Source organism: Megascapheus bottae, chromosome X (assembly GCF_031878675.1).
Source record: "Megascapheus bottae isolate mThoBot1 chromosome X, mThoBot2.hap1, whole genome shotgun sequence".
NCBI classification, from domain to species: domain Eukaryota; kingdom Metazoa; phylum Chordata; class Mammalia; order Rodentia; family Geomyidae; genus Megascapheus; species Megascapheus bottae.
The window spans coordinates 9,416,307-9,433,779 of NC_143547.1; the positions used below are offsets into that span (position 1 = coordinate 9,416,307).

The 17,473-nt window shown below is 35.6% G+C and overlaps 1 protein-coding gene across 1 annotated transcript in view; it reads left to right on the forward strand.

Moving 5' to 3' along the window:
* The window catches only part of Phex (phosphate regulating endopeptidase X-linked), a 207,322-nt gene that overhangs the window by 135,398 nt on the left and 54,451 nt on the right, over window positions 1-17,473 (forward strand). The window contains exons 13-14 of the mRNA XM_090326178.1: window positions 1,259-1,336; window positions 14,018-14,121. Coding sequence (XP_090182304.1) covers window positions 1,259-1,336; window positions 14,018-14,121 — 182 coding nt within the window. The remainder of the gene's footprint in view (window positions 1-1,258; window positions 1,337-14,017; window positions 14,122-17,473) is intronic.

A 17,473-nucleotide genomic window follows, 5' to 3' on the forward strand; every position in this document is an offset into this window, starting at 1 on the left:
TCATTTCTGGCTTTTTCTTTGTATGTGGTACTGAGGACTTGAACCAGGGATTCATAAATGCTAGGTAAGGACTCGACCACTAAGCCACATTCCCAGCCCCTAGCCTTAATTTTTTGAGCAGCGTCTATACCATTTCTACATTGACTGTACTAATTTTCATTCAGCATCATTACCAACATTTGTTTTTTCTTTCTTTTTTTTAAAAAAAACATAATAGCCATTCTAGCAAGGGTATGGTACTATCTTAGTGTGATTTAATTTGAATTTCCTGATAATTAGTGATGTTGAGACAGTTTTTCATTAAGCTGTTTGACATGTATGTCACCTGTTATGAATTTTTTTTCATTTTATTGAGGTATGTATAGTGGAGTTACAGTTACATTTGCCAGATAGTAGGTGCATTACTTCTCACACATTGATACCTCTTCTCATGGTTTTTGTCCCCATTTCCCTACTCTACCTCCTCCAATCATCTTGTTTTCCCCCTTCCCTTCCCTACTTCAAATAAGCAAATAAACATATATACAATATACCAGGTAACAAAGTCAGATATAGTAACAATATGAGATTAACAAAAGGTCAACAAAGGAGAAGAGAAATAACATAGTATATTAAGAACAACAATCACACAAGATAAAGTTCTTGTTTCCATATTCTAGAGATCCTTTCATTTAGGCTCATCCTATATGAGCCTATGTTCCTTTGGGTCTGGCTTATTTCAATTAATATGATTTTTTCCAAGTCTTCCCATTTCCTTACAAATGAGGCAATGTCATTCTTTCTGATGGCAGCATAGAATTCCATTGTATTTAAGTACTCCCAGGCTGAAATGTTGTTATTAGGTCTTTTGTTCATTTTTAAATCAAATTATTGTGCTTTCTTGTTAATGAGTTGAGTTTATTATACATTTTGGGCATTAACTCTTTATCTCTCTGTATTTGTCTTTTCTACAATGTTCTTTCTCTACATTTGAAATTCTAACTATTCTCTTAGACTTTCATTTTCTCATTGAGGAAATTGTTTTCATTTTGGACTTCATAGCAATACTGTTTGTTTCTATTAAAACTTTTATATATTTCTTATTTGGTACATTCACTCTATTTTATTACACTGATGATAGAGACTATCTCTCCCCCTGTCCTTTAGAGTGGTCTGTTTATAGTAAATAATTCAATATTTGTAGTTTTGTGATTATTAATTACTTAAGTATAGATAATGTGGATACTCTGACATCATTTTTCTTTTTTCCTTTTTATAGGCAAGAGCTGTTTTGGCAAAGGTTGGATATCCTGAGTTTATAATGAATGATACTCATGTTAATGAAGACCTCAAGGCAGTAAGTGCTAAATTTATGGTATTTTTTGGCAAGTGTTACTGGCCTTTTGCCTTTATATTAACCCAAATCCAAGCAATTAAACCTGATGATGCCAGAAAGTACCAAATTTTAATTAATTCCTTGGCTATTTGTGAGCTCTAATTTGCCAGACATATCACAAGATTTAGAGCAGATTTAAAATAAAGGAAGTAGCAGGAAGAACCATAGTTGAGTAGGTACCAACTGAATGGAATTGGCTTTGGCCTAATGGATCATAAAGGGAAAAATTTACCAGACTGAGTACCTTACAATTAGTTTTGATAATAATGTCCTGATTCTTAATGCAACATATTTGTTGATAGATACTTTTTTATTTTCCATATTCACATTATGTGAGCAGAAATAAATCTTCTTGCTGAGAGTTAACTCTCATTGAACTTTAAGACTGTTTTGGAATATTAAGCCCATATACGTATGAGTCTCTAATTTTAAAAGTTTTATTGTTGGGTTACAGTGATGCAACAGACAAAGGCCTCATATCTAAAATATATCAACAGCTCAAAAAATTGAATCATTCCAAAACTAATCTCCTAAGAAACAACCATCCCATTAAAACATGGGCCAAAGACTTTTAAAGAGAGTCTTCTCTGAAGAAGAAATAAGAATGGCCTATAGACACATGAAGAAATGCTCCACATTTCTGACTATAAAAGAAATGCATATCAAAACAACTCTGAGATTCTACCTCACTCCAGTTAGAATGGCCATGAGGGGATGTAGCCAGGAGGGATCACTACTACACTTTTGGTGGGAGAGCAAACTCATTCAACCACTATGGAAAGCAGCATGGCGGTTCCTCAAAAGACTAAACATAGAGCTCCCCTATGACCCAGCAATTCCACGGCTTGGCATTTACCCAATGGTCCAGAAACAAGGACATACTAAATCCACTAGCACAACGATGTTCATTGCATCACTATTTACCATAGCAAAGGTATGGAACCAACCTAGATGTCCCTCCGTTGATGAGTGGATCAACAAGATGTGGTATTTGTACACAATGGAATTCCATGCTGCTGTCAGAAAGAATGACATTGCCCTATTTATTAGGAAATGGAAAGACTTAGAAAAAATCATATTAAGTGAAGTAATCCAGACTCAAAGGAACTTAGGCTCAATGGTTTCCCTCATTTGTCATAATCAGAAGGATCCTTGGGCTCTCCTAACAGAGGTTTACCATAGAGCAAATCCTAGATACATAAGGCCATATAGTATGAATCTAAATGAAAGGACCTCCAGCATATAGAAACAAAAGCCATATAATGAGTGATTGTTACCCTTAATATAGTATGTTATCTCTCATCTCTTTTGCTGTCCCTTGGTTATCTCATATGGTTACAGTATTTTACCTTGTTATCTGATATATTGTATATATGTTTATTTGGTTATTTGTAATAGGATAGGGAAGGGGGGGAAACAAGATAATGGGTGGGGGTGGGGGGAAGGAAATGGGGACCAAGACATGAGAAAGGGTATCAATGTTTGTGAAGTAATGCACCTTTTATCTGGTGAATATAATGTAACACTTATATTAATTACAATAAAAATATATGAAAAAAGAAGGGTTACATCAGGTAGTAAGTGCATTACTTCTCACACATTGATACCCCTTTTCATACTTTTGTCCCTTTTACCCTCCCTTCCACCCCCTCCAAATCATCTTGTTTTCCCCCTTCCCTCCGTATTTCAAATAAAGAAATAAACGTATATACAATATACCAGGTAACATAGTAACCACATGAGGTTATCCATAAGGGCAAAATAAAGAGAAGAGAAATAACATAGTGCATTAAGCACAACAATCATGCAAGATAAAGCTCTTGTTTTCATATCCTAGAGATCATTTCATTTAGTCTCATCCTATGTGACCTTATTTTTTACAAATATATGTATATACATATTTATTTTTAAAAATATTTTTATTGTAATTAATAAAAGGGTTACATGATATTTGCCAGATAGAAGGTGCATTCACATATATTGATACCCTTTCACATGTCTTGGTCCCCATTACCCTCCCATCCACCCCCCCATCTTGGTTTTCCCCCTTCCCTATCCAATTTCAAATAACCAAATATAGCCTATGTGACCTTATGCACCTAGATTTTGAGTTATTGTAATCCTCTGCTCTAAGAGTCTTAGATGTGTACTAATTATTACATATGAGAGTAACCCTTGAGCCTATGTTCCTTTGGATCTGTTACTTCACTTCATATGATTTTTTCCAAGTCTTTTCATTTCCTTACAAATGGGGCGATGTCATTCTTTCTGATGGCAGCATAGAATTCCATTGTGTATACGTACCACATCTTCTTGATCTATTCATCTACTGAGGGGCAGCTGGGTTGGTTCTGTACCTTAGGTATCGTCAATAATGCTGCAGTGAACATCATTGTGCTAGTGGCTTTAGTATGTATGACTCTCTAATTTATTTTCAATTGGATTCTGTTTGCAGTAAGCTACTGATGGAGTAATAGTAATTCTTTTGTATTCTAATATATTGATGCATACATCTTTTAGGAGATAAATTTATTATATCCTTTCTAATTACAGCCACAATTTCCTTTCTTATAAATAATTCTGAAGAAGTTTTCTTCCTCACAGAAAAACTAATTTTTTAACCAGTCACTGGTCTTTCTTTTAAAACAATAGTCTTCTGAAATTATTTTAATAGCTATGGTTTGGAGATATAGCTCCCTCTTAAAATCATTGCTAGAGAAGTAATCTATCAGCAAGCAGTTCTAGCTTTGTGGATATCCATCAGAATTTCACATACACACATACACACACAAACACACAGATTATATAAATATGAGCCAAAGTTCTTTTTTTTTTGAGCCAAAGTTCTTATTTGAAACTTTCTGTTCTGAACTCTAAGGTATGGCCTCTGAAAATAGTGGTCTAGTTGCTCAGATAAAAAATAATTTTGAAGTGATGACAGTATTCAAGATGCATTGTACTGCGATAGTGCCAGTGGCTTATGCCTGTATCCTTAGCTATTCAGGAGGCTCAGATCTGAGAATCTTGGTTTGAAGCCAGCCTGGGCAGGAAAGTCTATGAGACCTTTACCTCAACTTAATACCAAAATAAAAAAAGCAGAGTGGAGCTGTGTCTCAAGTCAAGTGGTAGAATGCTAGCCTTGAGCAAAAAAGCTCAAGAACAACACTCAGTGTAGGGGCTAATTATACTCATAAACTGCTTTGTTGAATTGAAACTCTTGTCACATAACTACATAAAGATGTTAAAAATATAATCAATAAATACAAAAAAGGAGAATAGATTATAGTTTCATGAATCAATATGGGAACTCTTGCTGTTAAGAACAAGATAACCAACATAAAATACCTAGGAAGGAGAGCCTAGATAATTATGTGCAATTGGAAAATATTCCAAGTCAGGATATGGAGAGGCACTTTGGGGCAATGGTAATGAATGTGCACTCTGAGGTCAGAACACTTGGTTTGAAATCCCAGCTGCACTTACTGCATGTGGTAACTTGCATACGTTGCATATCCTCCCTGTGTCTCAGTTTCTGCATCTGGTAAATGAGGACATCCCTTCCGTAGAGAATTATTGTGAGGATCAAGTAACATACTTAATGTGTTTAGAGCTGGCTCTGGCACATAAGCATCAATATAAATGTTAGTTCTGACATCCTCAATTTGCACTCATGATAGATTATTTTGGTTTGGGAAAGTCATCATGAATTAACTCATGTAGTATCCAGGTTCCTCAAATTGATTTAAAAGGCTGTATAGATGGAACAGTCCCAAGATTTAATCCAATCAGTTTGCTTTCAGGGCTTGTTCACAATGTTTAGTTGATCAAGTTTTGTTGGCAGTCTGCTGCTGTTCATGTTTGAGAGCCTCAGATTTAAGGCTTCACTGAATGCACTATCTTCTGTGAAAAGAAACCAGATGCCAAATGAGATGTACTGTTGGTTATGTTTTCTTCATTTCTCCAGGGCCTGAACTGCAGCCATGAGATACTAAGATTTTTAGGTACCTTTGTGAAGAAATGGCTTCCATTTGACTTTTGCCAAAGCAAACATAATTACACCCAAGACTTTCTAACAGTTAAAAAATATGATATTTATACACAATGGAATTCTATGCTGCCATCATAATGAATGACATCATCCCATTCATAAGGAAATGGAAAGACCTGGAAAAAATCATATTAAGTGAAGCAAACCAGATCCAAAGGAACATAGGCTGAATGGTTTCCTTCATTTGTAATAATTAGTTCAAACCTCGGACTCTCCCAGCATAGGATTACAATAGCTCAAAACCTAGATACATAAGGCCATATAGGATGAGACTAAATGAAATAATCTCTAGGATATGGAAACAAGAGGTTTTATCTTGTGTGATTATTGTAGTATGTTATTTCTCTTCTCTTTTTTGCCCTTTGGTTAATCTCATGTTGTTGTTGGGTCTGACTTTGTTACCTGATAGATTAAATATACATTTGTTTATTTGAAATAGGGAAGGGAAGGGAAGAAACAAGATGATTGGGCGGGGGTGGGGCGAGGGAAATGGGGACCAAAACCATGAGAAGGGGTATCAATGTGTGAGAAGTAATGCACCAACGATCTGGTGAATGTAACTGTAACCCCTCTATATATTACCCCAACAATAAAATTAAAGAAAGCACTTTAAGTCCCCCTCCCAAAAAAAACACCACGGAACAAAACCAAATACATGAAGTAAAAAGACTTGTTTAGAATCTAAGAGACAATAAATATTAACCCTAACCTGAAAATAAGGTGAAGGATGATGTGATAGGATCAAGTAGAGTTACCAAGGTTAATAGCAAAAGCATTCAAGTATCAGCTGTATACAATGGGACTGTGTTTTATATTTTAAAAAGCATGTAGGTAAGGAATACCCATAGGGTCCATAGAAAATTTCTAGTAGTAAGAGCTCTGAGCAGTTAGAGGCTGTTACAATGAAAAGCAGCTTGCATTTGACCCAGGTAAAGAAACAATTTGTCAGGCTCAAGCACAGAAGGAAGGAGAGACAGATTAGAAGACTGATCAGATGAAGGTCAAGGAGAAAAAGTTGCAGGCTGGAGTTTGATGCCTATGGAGATAGGAGCAAATGAAAGACAATTGAAAGGTGAAAAAGAATCACATTTACTTTTGTGGGTAAACTGAGAAACTGTCCAAAGCATTTCTTAACAAGTCATTTATGTAGACTTTGAAAAGAACAACAAAAGAAAGACCTTTACTCAAATCTACTTCAGTATATAGGAAAGATTATCAGACTTAAAAATCAATGTTAATAAATTATTTAATTAGAAGGTAGATACTACCAGCCTTGGTGACACACACTGGTAATTAATGATGATGACTGAGGTAGGAGGACCATGAGTTTGAGACAAGCCTGGGATAATAAAGAAAAATAAATTAGCCTTATAAAAAGTATAATCCTTAATGGAAACACTCAAGAGTGAGTTTAAACCAAATCTGAAGAGATTATGTATCAGCTAGGAAAGTAAAAACACCAGGCATATCAAACAGAGGGATTTAACATAGGAAATAGGTTGGAAGGCAAAAGGAAGTAGGTGACATAATCAGAGATTGATAACTACAACAAGCAGCTATGATTTCCTGTGCCTCTAGACACACCGAGATGATGTGATTGTTTTTTTTTTAGGAGAGCAGAGGAAGAGTTGACACTCTAGAGATGGGCTATGGAGTCTGAGCTGAGGATTCTTCCAGAGTCATTGTTGAAAGAAAAAGTATGGGGTGGGAAGAGAGTAATAACTCAGCTCCCTTGTTCCTGATGCTGGCTGATTTTCCCCAGTGCCAGGAAACCAAGTGGCAAAGGAAGCTGGGAAATATGAATTTCCTGATTGGTAACTCTCAACATCATTGAAGCAAGTGGAAAATAAGCATGTAGCTGAGTATTTCTAAGTAAATAATCACCTAATCAGGCACACATACTTATTTAGGTATTCATATAAAGATATAGAGCTATAATGTGAATTCATATTCTAGTCTATTCTCTTGGGTCTTGATCTTCTGTAGGCAGTGGAATTGTGTGTTTGTGTATGTGTGTGTGTGGTGTATACATGCACACACACATAATAGAGAATGCTGTTATTCAAAAGTGTGATGTTTGGATGGAATGCTCCAGAAAAAGAAACTGTTAAAACAATAAAACAATTTTATAGTGTTTGGCAAAACCCTGAACACTCTTAGCCCTCTTACATGGCTGGAATGGGGAGCAAGAGTAGGCACCCTAGAGTCCCCCAACCTCCATTCAGGCTCATTTAACTCTCAAATGAGCCCCCCATGTTGAGTACTTCACTGGTCAGAGCAGAAGACTCCACCCTCCAGCATGGAAACAGGATGTGTGATTTTGGCGCTGGTGTGCAGGCTTGGTGCTGTCAATCATCCTTATATATCTGTTATGAGAGATTCATTTTTCCATTGGCATACCTAACCTGTGGATTGTTTAAACACTGTGACTGTCATTAGTGTATATGTTTATACATATATAGAAAGATATATACACTTTATCTCTGAGCAAATCCATTCAGACTCACTTATCTTTCAACTTGCTCTGCTATTTAAGGGAGAATATAGATATAAAATTTACATTTCATAAAGCATTCTAAAGCTTCATTGGATGCTTAACAGCATCTTTTTGGATATATCTCTGAGTATCTTTGAACAGATGTAAGTAAAGTATAAAGTATGTTGGGACCTCTATTTCCATTATTATATATAGTCTCTTTCCACAGAGAAGTTGAAGGTGTTTTTTTTGTTCTGCCCATATTCTGTTTTCCTTGCTTTTCTGAGGAAAGACACGAATAACCAGTTCATCATTTTCATCATTTACTCTGGCATTTGGTGCTTAGCATTCAGGATACGATTTCTCAGAAGAGAAATCTCGATCCCCATGAATTGAATAATATGGAAAACAGTTCCTAGGAAATGACACAAGAGCCCTCACTCAGTTCCCCAAAGGTCACTCAATGGAAAAGTCAAGAGATGGAATTGATTGAAAGTCATTATCAACTTGACCTAGATTTTCTCCAGTAACAGAAAGAACAAGAGGCTTTTGAACTAATTATTGTCCTGTGTAGAATTTAATATTTTGGATATTAGAGTAGTTTTAAAATAGTCATGCACATTTATTTTTGTTTTTGTTTGTCCAACAAACTGAACTTTCCCCAAATTCGTTGGACTTCAAATTTTCTTCTCATACCAGGGCCATTTGAACTAGTTGAATACATTAAAATATGACCACAAGGCAGAAAATTTGGGAAATAGAGAAAAGGAAAAAAATGATAATTTCCTCCTCCTCCTCGTTTACCTCCTTTTATTCCTCCTCCCTTTCTTCCTCTTTCCTCCTCCTTCATCTTCTTTCCCCTGCTTCTTCTTACCATGTATCTTGGGACTGTCCTCAACTTTTGGTATCTTCTTGCCTTAGCCTTTTGAGTACTGGGATTACAAACATATACCACTATACGTTGTATCTTTTCTTCTTTAGGAAGTTTTGAGATGGTTTCCTTCTTATATCTATGGATCAAAACCTTAATGTCAAGTTTTTGTTTGTTAAATAGAACAAGAAAGTATGACAGAAAACTTTCCAAAACTTACAACTCACTCCATTGACATTATGAAATATAGTTAATATAGTTGAAGTGCATGACTATGGGAGAATTTCCCAGACAATGTTTTGAACCAAAAATAGTCTTGAATTTTCTATCAGTTACAATTACATTTTGGAGGTCCTAGAAGAACTATTTTGGAAATAAAAACAGAATAAAACAGCATTGAATAATGTACACAGCTTTGAACAACATGGCTTATGATTTCTATTCTTTTATTTAACCAGTCCTGGGGCTTGAACTCAGGGCCTGAGCAATGTCTATGGGATTTCTCAAGGTTAGAGCTGTACCACTTGAACCACAACACCACTTCCAGCTTTTTCTACATATGTAGTACCAAGGAATTGAAACTGGTTCTTCATACAGGCTAGCCAAGCACTGTAACACTAGGCCAAACTCCTGGCCATTATGAAATACTTCTAACATTCTATTGTCAAAATAGATTGCTTGATTAAAACATGCACACATATTATTTAAAGATGGGATTTCACTATGTTGGTGAAGTTAGACTTGAACTCATGGGATCAAGTGATCTTCCTGCTCTAGATACTAAAGTAGAATGGCAGATATACACTACTGCACAAGACACGTGCAAACACTTACAATTTGTGTGTACTCTGTATTAATATAATCTTCTTCCCCCATTCTTATTTACTTTCCTGAACATGAACACTGTCTTGGATGTATGTATTTCTTTAGGTTTTTGCTATATAAGTAGACTACTAGAAATAATACCTAGTATAATTTGGACATATTTAAAACCTCTATATTCTCTCATATGTGCAACTTGCCTTATCCACCTTGTTTTTGAGATGATTTCAGAGGCTTACATAGAGAACATTCTTAAACTCATATAATTATTTTTACCAGTCCTGGGGCTTGAACTCAGGGTCTGAGCCCTATCCTTGGGCTTTCTCAAGTCTAGCACTCTACCACTTGAGCCTCAGCAATACTTACAGCCTTTTTTCTGTGTATGTGCTACTGAGGAATCAAAGCCAGGTCTTCATGCATTCTAGGCAAGCACTCTACCACTAGGCCAAACACCTGGACCCCTCATATACTTTCTATTATGTGAATAGGCCATGATTTATTGATCTGCTCCCTCTATCCTACCTGATGATTTTGATGAAGAACAATTTAGGCAAAGCAGAACACCAAGACTTTCAGTAACCCACAACTTCCCTTGTGCCTTTCTCCATGTACTTGCAATTGTTTTTTATATATCTTTTATTGTAATAATTAGAAGGTTACATTATATTCACCAGATAGAAGGTGCATTACTTCACAAACATTGATACCCTTACTCATGTCTTGGTCCCCATTTCCCTTATCGTCTTTCTTTTTTTCATATATTTTTATTGTAATTATTAGAAGGGTTACATTATATTCACCAGATAGAAGGTGATACTGTTTCTCATGTCTTGGTTCCCATTTCCCCACCCACGCCCCTCATCTTGTTTTCCCCTCTTCCCTATCCGATTTGAAATAACCAAATAAACATATACAATATATCAGATAACAAGGTAAAATACAATAACAATATGAGATAACCAAGGGACAGCAAAAGAGATGAAAGATAACATAGTACATTAAGGACTACAATCACTCCTTATAGGGATTTTGTTTTTATATCCTGGAGGTCCTTTTATTTAGTGTCATACTATATGGCTTTATGTATCTAGGTATTGTTCTATTGTAAATCTCTGATAGGAGGGCCCAAGGTTTCTATTGATTATGACAAATGAGAGAAACCATTGAGCCTAAGTTCCTTTGAGTCTGGCTTACTTCACTTAATATGATTTTTTCTAAGTCTTTCCATTTCCCTACAAATGGGGTGATGTCGTTCTGACAGCAGCATGGAATTCCATTGTGTATAAAATACCACATTTTCGTGATCTGCTGAGGGGCATCACGGTTGGTTCCATATCTTTGCTATGGTAAATAATGCTGCAGTGAACATCATTGTGCTAGTGGATTTAGTATGTCCTTGTTTCTGGATCATTGGGTAAATGCCAAGTAGTGGAATTGCTGGGTCATAGGGGAGCTCTATGTTTAGTCTTTTGAGGAACTGCCATACTGCTTTCCATAGTGGTTGAATGAGTTTGCACTCCCACCAACATTGTAGTAGTGATCCCTCCTGGCCACATCCCCTCCAGCATCTCTTTCTATTAGATATTTTGATCATGGCCATTCTAACTGGAGTGAGGTGGAATCTTAGAGTTGTTTTGATTTGCATTTCTTTTATGGCCAGAGATGTCGAGCATTTCTTCATGTGTCTATAGGCCATTCTTATTTCTTCTTCAGAGAAGACTCTCTTTAGAAAGTCTTTGGCTCATCTTTTAATGAGATGGTTGTTTTTTTGGATGATTCAATTTTTTGAGCTGTTGATATATTTTAGCTATGAGTCCTTTGTCTATTGTATGGTTAGTGAAGATATTCTCCCACTCTGTACGCTTTCTAGTTAGTTTGCTAGCTATGTCCTTTGCCATACAGAAGCTCTGCAGTTTAATACAGTCCCACACTTCCTTTGATTTGTTGTGTTTCTGGGTCCTTATTAAGAAAATTTTGACCTGTGCCAAGGAGACCTAGTGCAACTCCTATTTTTCTTGTAAAGTTTTCAGTGTATCTGCTTTTACCTCAACGTCTTTGATCCATTTGGAGTTAATCCTGATGCAGGGTGACAAAGAAGGATCCAACTTTAGTTTTCTGCAGGTTCCTAACCAGTTCTGCCAGTACCACTTGTTGAAGAATCTGTCTTTGTTCAATTCTATTTTTTTGCTCCCTTATTAGCGATTAGCTGGCCATATATCTTTGGGTTAATATCTGGGTCCTCAATTCTATTCCATTGGTCTTCAGGCCTATTCTTGTGCCAGTACCAAGCTGTTTTGGTCATTATAGCTCTGTAATAGAGTGTAATGTTTGGTACTGAAATTCCTCCTGCGCTGTTCTTTCTGTTAAGAAGTGTTTTTGCTATACGGGATCTTTTATTATTCCATATGAAATTTTGGATTGCCTCTTCTATTTCTATAAAGAATGGCATTGGGATATTGATTGGTATTGCATTGAATTTGTAGATAGCCTTTGGCAAGATTGCCATTTTCACAATGTTAATTCTTCCAATCCAGGAGCATGGGAGATTTTTCCATTTCCTTAGTTCTGCTTTAATTTCCCTTTTCAGGGTTTTAAAGTTTTCATCAAAAGGTCCTTTACATTCTTAGTTAATTCCTACTTTACTTTCTGTGAGGCTATTGCAAAAACAGTTGCTTTCCTGATTGCTGCCTCGTTCCTTTCACTGTCGGCATAGAGGAAGGCAGTTGATTTTTGAGGGTTAATTTTATAGCCTGGTACCTTGCCAAAGTTTTGGATCAGCTCAAGCAGCTTAGGAGTGGAGTCTATAGGGTTCTTAAGTACAGAATCATGTCATCTGCAAAGGGGGAAGAGTTTCACTTCCTCTTTCCCTATTTGGATCCCCTTTATGCTTGCTTCTTACCTTATTGCTCTGGCTAGGAATTCTAATACTCTGTTAAAAGGAAGTGGAGAGAGTGGGCATCCTTGTCTCATTCCTGATTTTAGAGGAAATGGCTTTAGCTTTTTGTCATTCAGTATAATCTTGCAATTGTTTTACACCTTCTTTTATGCCTTGGTCTGGCTCCCATAGTTGATGATTAAAATGACTGCTTCACAAAAATATCTCCCCATTCACAATACCCACTGGGTCTTAGGGAGGAAATTGATGTCAATTGACACCGATCAATAAACAGGGCCTGTGTATTGCATACATCCCCCTGTATGTACACATGTATGTACAAATTCATATCTATAATCAAAGGCTTTGGTTTTCATATACATGCATTGTATGATTTTCATCTTCAAGACTGGTTTAAAGTAATCAAAATGACTTGTAATAAGAACTTAAGTTCTCTTGGTTAGTCACTTGTTCAAATGTGTTTTTTAGCTGGCATAGTTATATATAGTTTATTTTTTTGTTTGCTTTCTTTTCTGTTTTATATGTTTTATTTTTAAATATGTTTATTTTTGCTACTAAAGCATTAGAAGTCACTAAAAATCGTCATTTTTGATGTTACATTGTTAATAATACCAATTGCCAGGTTAAATATTGTTAGTTTTGGATGCACAACATTATAAAGATTGAAACTGTTTGCCCTTCTCCTCTCCTCCAAAAAAAGAAAAAAGAAAAGAGCTGGGGATACAGCCCAGTGTCAGAGTTGTTACCCAAAACCTATAAGGCACTGGGTTATATCCCTAGCACTGATAAATTAAAAGAGAAAGAAGCACAATAAATTTGTGCTTTTCTGTCTTAGTAAAAGAAAACATTTTTGTGAGTTATCAACTTCCTTTATTCCCATGCAATTTATAACCTATAATTTGTCTTTATAATTTCATTAATTTTTAGTAATCCAAGCCCTTTTTGACTGTTAATAGATGAATTCTGTTAATAATTAAATTATTTTGGTGATTCCATTGCACTTCAGGTAGAAAATAGTTCTCTGAATTGTTTTTACTTTTTTCCCCTTTATGAACAAATGCTGATTACAGTAGATTGGATTTTAACATTTGACTAAATCATCATCTATAAGCTAAATGTGGTTTCAGCTGATTAAACCAACTGTTATTAGAACAATCTTATGTGACAAATAAAGTACACATTTTAGAAAAGATCATGAACTTGTGAGCCAAGAAATATCAAACCTAAGATAATATGTTTGGTAAAGGTTAAGACAGATTTTTCAATTATAAAGTAAATGGAACACACTGTAAATGATTACAGCTTCTCTTTTTTTAAACTGTGATCCATGTATGACTATATCAATTTTTGAGCCTTTATGTTAAAAATTAAATTTCATGGCTTTGTGAATCCTGGCTTAAGTAGTTGTGACTGAGAGATGTGGAGAAGCCCACAACTCTTCTGTTTGCTCCTTTACGTGCTAACGTCTATTTTTAGGGACATCTCTCATGTTTACTTAGAACAATGATGTTGTGGTTTCTTTTATTTAGATCAAATTTTCAGAATCGGACTACTTTGGCAACGTCCTGCAAACCCGAAAGTATTTAGCACAGTCTGATTTCTTCTGGCTAAGAAAAGCTGTCCCTAAAACAGAGTAAGTATTGAAAAAAAGAGTGAAATCAATAAATACATTTGGAGGGGTGGATTCTCTTTAGATTGAACCTTATAATTTCTCTCAAGTCAGAGTAGCAAAATTTCTATTATGTTTTCCCAATTCTTATTGCTGAAATTGTGTGATTTAGATCCTCCATGTAATTCCAGGTTCCCATTCCTGGAATAGAGAAAGAAGGAAAGCTTATAAGGATGTTAAAAAGTTATTTCTAACTAACTTGTAGAAGGATTATTAGGATGAAAAAATTTGAAGTTATTTCTACACTTAAGAATACACATATAGAAGAAAATTTCCTAGATTTTCATGCTCAGGTAGAAACTTGAAGAATCTTTTTTTAAAAAGCAGGAAGTAAGAAATAAGCATGAATAAACATATAGAAGAAATTGTATGATTGGGAAACAATTAGAAATTATTTTTGAGGTAGGTCAAAAAAATCCTGCTAGCCATATTTTTTACCCAACAGCAAGTATAATTTGCTGTATTTTTCTCCATCTCCTATAGGAACTGCTCCTCTATTAAGTAGGACAATTTCCTTAAAAACTTTTGAGTTGTGTTTTCTAGCCAAGGCTTTCTTCCCCTAGCAAAATGTTGTTGTCTATTGATGATGATGATGATGATGGTGGTGGTGGTGGTGGTGATGCTGATGATAATAATGTTGCTGCTGCTGCTGCTGCTGCTGCTAATGATGATGATAGCAACTAACAATTATTAGGGTTACAATGTACCATAAAGGATTTTACAATCTACAGTTCATTTTATCCTCGTTTCCACTCTGGGATCCTATGTATTGTTATTTTCATTAATAAAAGACTTATAATTGAGAAATTATTCAGCTTAGGTTTAGATTATATTTGTTTTGCCTGCTGGTGTTTTTGGCTCCTGGGATCAGACTCTTCTGGGACCTACTTCTCCATTTCTTTCATTCTTTGTTCTCTAGATTGGATAATTTCTATTGATCTGTTTTCAACTCCAGAATTTCCATTTACTTTCTTTTATAGTTTCTGTTTTTCTGCTGTGGTTGTGTGTTGAGTCATTGTCATGATATTTGCCATGAATTTTTAAAATATAGGTTTGTTTTTTGAAGGAACTTATAATGATCACTTTATAACCTTGGTCAAATCTAGTATCTGGGTTCATTCAGAGTTAATTTTTTTCATGTGTTTTTATTGTAATTAATAGAAGGGTTACATGATATTCACCAGATAGAAGATGCATTACTTTACAACTTTGATAACCTTTCTTATGTCTTGGTCCCCATTTCTCTCACCCCACCCCTGCCCTTCATTTAGAGTTAATTTCTATATATTGACTCTACCCCAATTTTTCTTTGTATAGCATAATTTTTATTTATTGAAAATGGCATTTTAGCTAATTCGTGTACCAACTCTGGATTCTGATTTTGGTTTTCTGAGGTTTTTAAAAAGTGATTTTCCTGGAATTATTTGCACAATGTGTCTCCCTTACAGTGTGCGGCTCTGGTTTTTCTTACTGTTAAGGTCTTTTTTTATCTTTTAGGCTCATGTATGGTGATTATTTCTATGTATGCACAGATTAGTGGTCAACCAATGATTAGGGAAGAGCTTGTGCTCAAACACTGGAGCATATAGACTTTCTCCCTTCTCCAGCTGCCTCTGTCATCTCCCCCTGGGTACTCTCTGTTCTTCTCTTCACATGGACCTAGTTTCCTATTCAACTTTGGATATGGGGAGTGTTTTATTTTGCCCTCATACTGTTGCCATTTCGGTGTTTTCCCCCTTCCCTTCCTTTCCCTGCCCTGCCCTTCCCTTCCCTTCCCTTCCCACTCTTGAGTTGAAGAGCTCATAGACAGCATCCATGTCTAGAGTTCAAACCCCAGAACAAAAATATTAGAATCTTGTTAGTCTCCCTTTCAACTCCCTACTACGCTTTAGATTTTACAAACTTTAGGCCTTCTTGCCCTCCGTTGGCTTATAGTGGTATCACCACATTTCCCTTTTATGCTTCCTTCTGGCCATCCCTGTCATCTGCCATTCAAACCTTTCTAAGGTATGCAACAATAAGGCTTCCTGGAAGTTAGTGATTTAAGGATTGAGTAGGCCCAACGCTAAGTCAGGACCTTCCCTATCCCTGACTTCAGTCCAAAGCACAAAGGAAGAAGGCAGATGCTTTAGAATGTCTTTGTTAATGATAGCTAATGATCTAAAGCCATCTGCCCCACAGTCCTTGATTCTATACCTTCATTGCATTATTTCCCAATCTCCCAATCTAAATTATTCAGTTGAGATATTATATTTTGGCTTCTAAAATCTGATCAGTCAAATCTGAAGACTTTAGAAAATTATTTTCTTTTTATAAATATATTGATTGTACAGGTGATGAGGGGGAGGTTACAGTTATATAAGGTAATGAGTATATTTGTTTTCAACCCTCTCCTTCATTCTCTCCCACTCACCCTTCCCTACTCCCCTCCCCCTAAGTTGTATAGTTCATTTCCAACATAGTGTCAAGTGAGTATCATTGTTGCATTAGTTCATGCTTTGTCCTGCTGTTTCTGTGATTCCCTTTTCCTTCCATGGAGCAGATAAACTTATGTTTCAAGATCTTTATTACCACCGACTTATAGCAGAATTGTCACTGTCTTCTAAATTATCCTGTCCTTTATCTAGAGCTTTTCCGTATTGGAGATATTGCCTGTTTAATTCTTCAATGCCCAAGCATTTTTCTTCATTTGGGTGTGTACTAGGGCCTGGGATGCTAATTGTAAAACCTCTAAATGTATCATCTTGAACATTAGCCCAAGATGCTGAAGGGTTGTCAGATTCAAATGCTCTTTAGTATTCCTAATATTTTATTCATGCGTTGGAAAAATGCTGAGTGACTTTATGGGCACAGGCAAATTATTTCATTCCTGTAGTTATTTTTCTCTGTCAAGAGAAAACAAAGAATCATTCCTGGTGAGAGATTGGTTCTAGAATATCCTGCAAAAGTCCAAGGATACTCAAGTTTCTTATAGAAAATGATGTATCATTTGCATATAACTTATGCACACCTCCTGGTTTAACTTTAATTATCTCTACATTAATTATAATATTAATATATTGCAAATATTATGTAAAAACTTCACATAGTCTATTGTTTAGGGAATGATAACAACAAGTCTGTATATGTAGAGGTTCCTTATTTTTCTGACTTGTAATTATGGAACCTGTGAATACAAAGAGTGGATTCTACCTTTTTCACAAACATTAAATTGGTGAATGTTTAGAAAAAATTCTCCAAGAATGAAAGTCAGTGTAATATTTGTAATTTTTCTTTTCTTAGACTAATTCAGAGAAAACAACATTAAGAAATTTAA